Here is a 2,235-nt window from a genome sequence, read left to right as displayed (position 1 = left end):
GCACATCAGGCTTTCGATAAAAATGTAAGAGACACATTGGCGAGGTGCTTTTTTATTTAACTTATCAAAACCACACTTGGGATTTAGAGTCCTTGCATCGTGCATCTTATCCAGTACTTTTGGTACAAGAGGTGTAAGTACCCGTACCATGTCAACAGCTTTGGGGTGCATCAAATTAAATTCCAAGGTAAGCTAACAGAAAAGAGAACAGAATTACTATAAGTAGCAGAAATCAAACACAAGAACAATACAGAGAAACAAAAGTTTGTGGATAGTTTGAAGTTAATTTGAATACTACGATCAAATCTCTATGACATGTGAACTATTAACTTTCACGTTTCAATAAAATTGTACACTAAATATAACTAGAAAGATGTACGCCAGACCACGTCTCGCGTAACAGGCTTCGCCATATCTCACGAAACACTGTTACGCTGCGACGCGCCTGGCATACATCTACCTAGGCCTGCGGCGCTGACACCCGAGTCGGGCCAAAGTCGTGAGTAGGCACTCGGCCTCAAAAGTCACAAATTTTGTTCTTCGGGGTTTTATTTTTACGAGTTACCCTACTGGAGACGAACAAATATCTGAGAATACACATAGGAATGTTTTGCGGTCATTTTCGTGTAGAAAACTCCCTCTGGTGCCTAAACGGTTAAAGATAGAGCCAAATGAACGAAATTTTCGCCCGAAGGGCTCTACTTCGATAAGTTACCCCTTAGGCAACAGTAGAAAAGTATTTTTTAAAAATACTTTTTTTTGGGGACCTGTGGTTTTTGATTTTTTTAAAATCTAATTTTCGAGCTAGAATGCTCTTCGAACTCGATCTGTCTTTTTATGACACAAAACGACCCTGAAAATCCCAGGTCGCTAGCTCAATTCGTTCTCGAGTTATCGTGCGCACAGACAAACACACAGACACACACACAGATAGAGATAGGAAGATTATGCTTGAGCATAATCGCATAATTTCATAAAAGTTGTCCGATTACAACGGGGACAAGATATTTGGTACCCTTGTACCCCCCCTGGTTCACAAATATAGAGCATAAAAAAGCATAATTGGTCACAAAAAGCAGCATAATGCATAATCGCATAATTAGAGCATAATTGGGCCCAAAATCGGCTGCGGCGCGTTTTTTTTCTCGTGGAATAGCTATTTTTTGCCGTTTTTGGCCTTCAAACGCCAAACAGCGACTCGATTTTGAATTTGGCGCCAATCGGCGGTCACCGCCTTGTCCTAAACGCAACGGGGAACGCTCTGCGCAGCTGCGGTTTGGGTTGTAGGCAGCACTAGCGAGGTGGGCGTGTGTTTGACAAGTCGAAGGGACATGTGTGGTGAAGAGTAGGCGCATCAACAAATACACAATGGGTAAACCCCAAACACCTAGAGTGACATGCTCGGGACGGGCAAGTGATTACAAAAATGAAGGTATGTACGTTTTTGATTCAAAAAAACGAATAATGCACTGCAAACACTGTGAAGTTCGTGTGGATTGGGAAAAGAAAAGCAGCGTCGACAACCACTGCTCTTCAAACACGCACCTGCAGGCTAAAGAAAAATCGAATGAAAATGAGTCCAGAAAGAGACAGACGTCGATCAACGATAGTTTCCAACAGTCAAAACGAATGAGAGAAGACCGAGAAGAATTTATAAAGTCTACAGTTCGTGCATTTACCTTGTCAAACATCCCTTTGCACAAGTTGGACAATCCGGCTCTGAGAGGTTTCATCAAAAAGTATATTCCAGGTAATTACAATGTGTCATTATGAGTAAAGCTGTCTCTAGTTCTTTTACAACTCACTCGCTTAGTTTTCTTTAAACGCTTGCGTATTGGATTTCGTAGCCTATTGTTTTAAGTGACTGTACGGTGACCTAACCTCAAAAACGTGATGTTGTTTATTTAGGTGGTGGAGATTTGCCCTGTGTCAGGACATTAAGAGACAAGTATGTTCCGATTTTAAAAGCGGACTACGATGCTACAATTACTGCAAAACTGCAAGGCAGACAATATGTTGTTCTCTGTGACGAGACAACGAATAGGAAAGGTGAGGCAGTACTGGTCACCCTCCTCAAGTGTCTTCCTTCTACTTCTGACCCTGATCCATTCCTGGTCGTGGGATCTGTCAAAGTCTTGACTGCATGTAACGCCGACCAATGCTGCAAAGCAATAATTCAGGTAATATTTTCAAAAAATACCCAAAATGTGCTTTTTAATAGATTTTTTTATATAC

General features: G+C 41.5%; 1 protein-coding gene across 1 annotated transcript in view; it reads left to right on the top strand.

Annotated features, from left to right (window-relative positions):
- Positions 1–937: 937 nt before the first annotated feature.
- LOC113214890 (uncharacterized) overlaps positions 938–2,235 on the top strand; it is a 9,279-nt gene continuing 7,981 nt past the window's right edge. Inside the window, exons 1-2 of the mRNA XM_026434397.2 lie at positions 938–1,750; positions 1,909–2,180. Coding sequence (XP_026290182.2) covers positions 1,369–1,750; positions 1,909–2,180 — 654 coding nt within the window. The 5' untranslated portion in view covers positions 938–1,368. The remainder of the gene's footprint in view (positions 1,751–1,908; positions 2,181–2,235) is intronic.

Source organism: Frankliniella occidentalis, unplaced genomic scaffold, assembly GCF_000697945.3.
Source record: "Frankliniella occidentalis isolate FOCC.00 unplaced genomic scaffold, Focc_3.1 Scaffold87, whole genome shotgun sequence".
NCBI classification, from domain to species: Eukaryota; Metazoa; Arthropoda; class Insecta; order Thysanoptera; family Thripidae; genus Frankliniella; species Frankliniella occidentalis.
The sequence above is the reverse complement of the archived record's forward strand: the minus strand, read 5'-3'. Positions and strand labels throughout refer to the sequence as shown.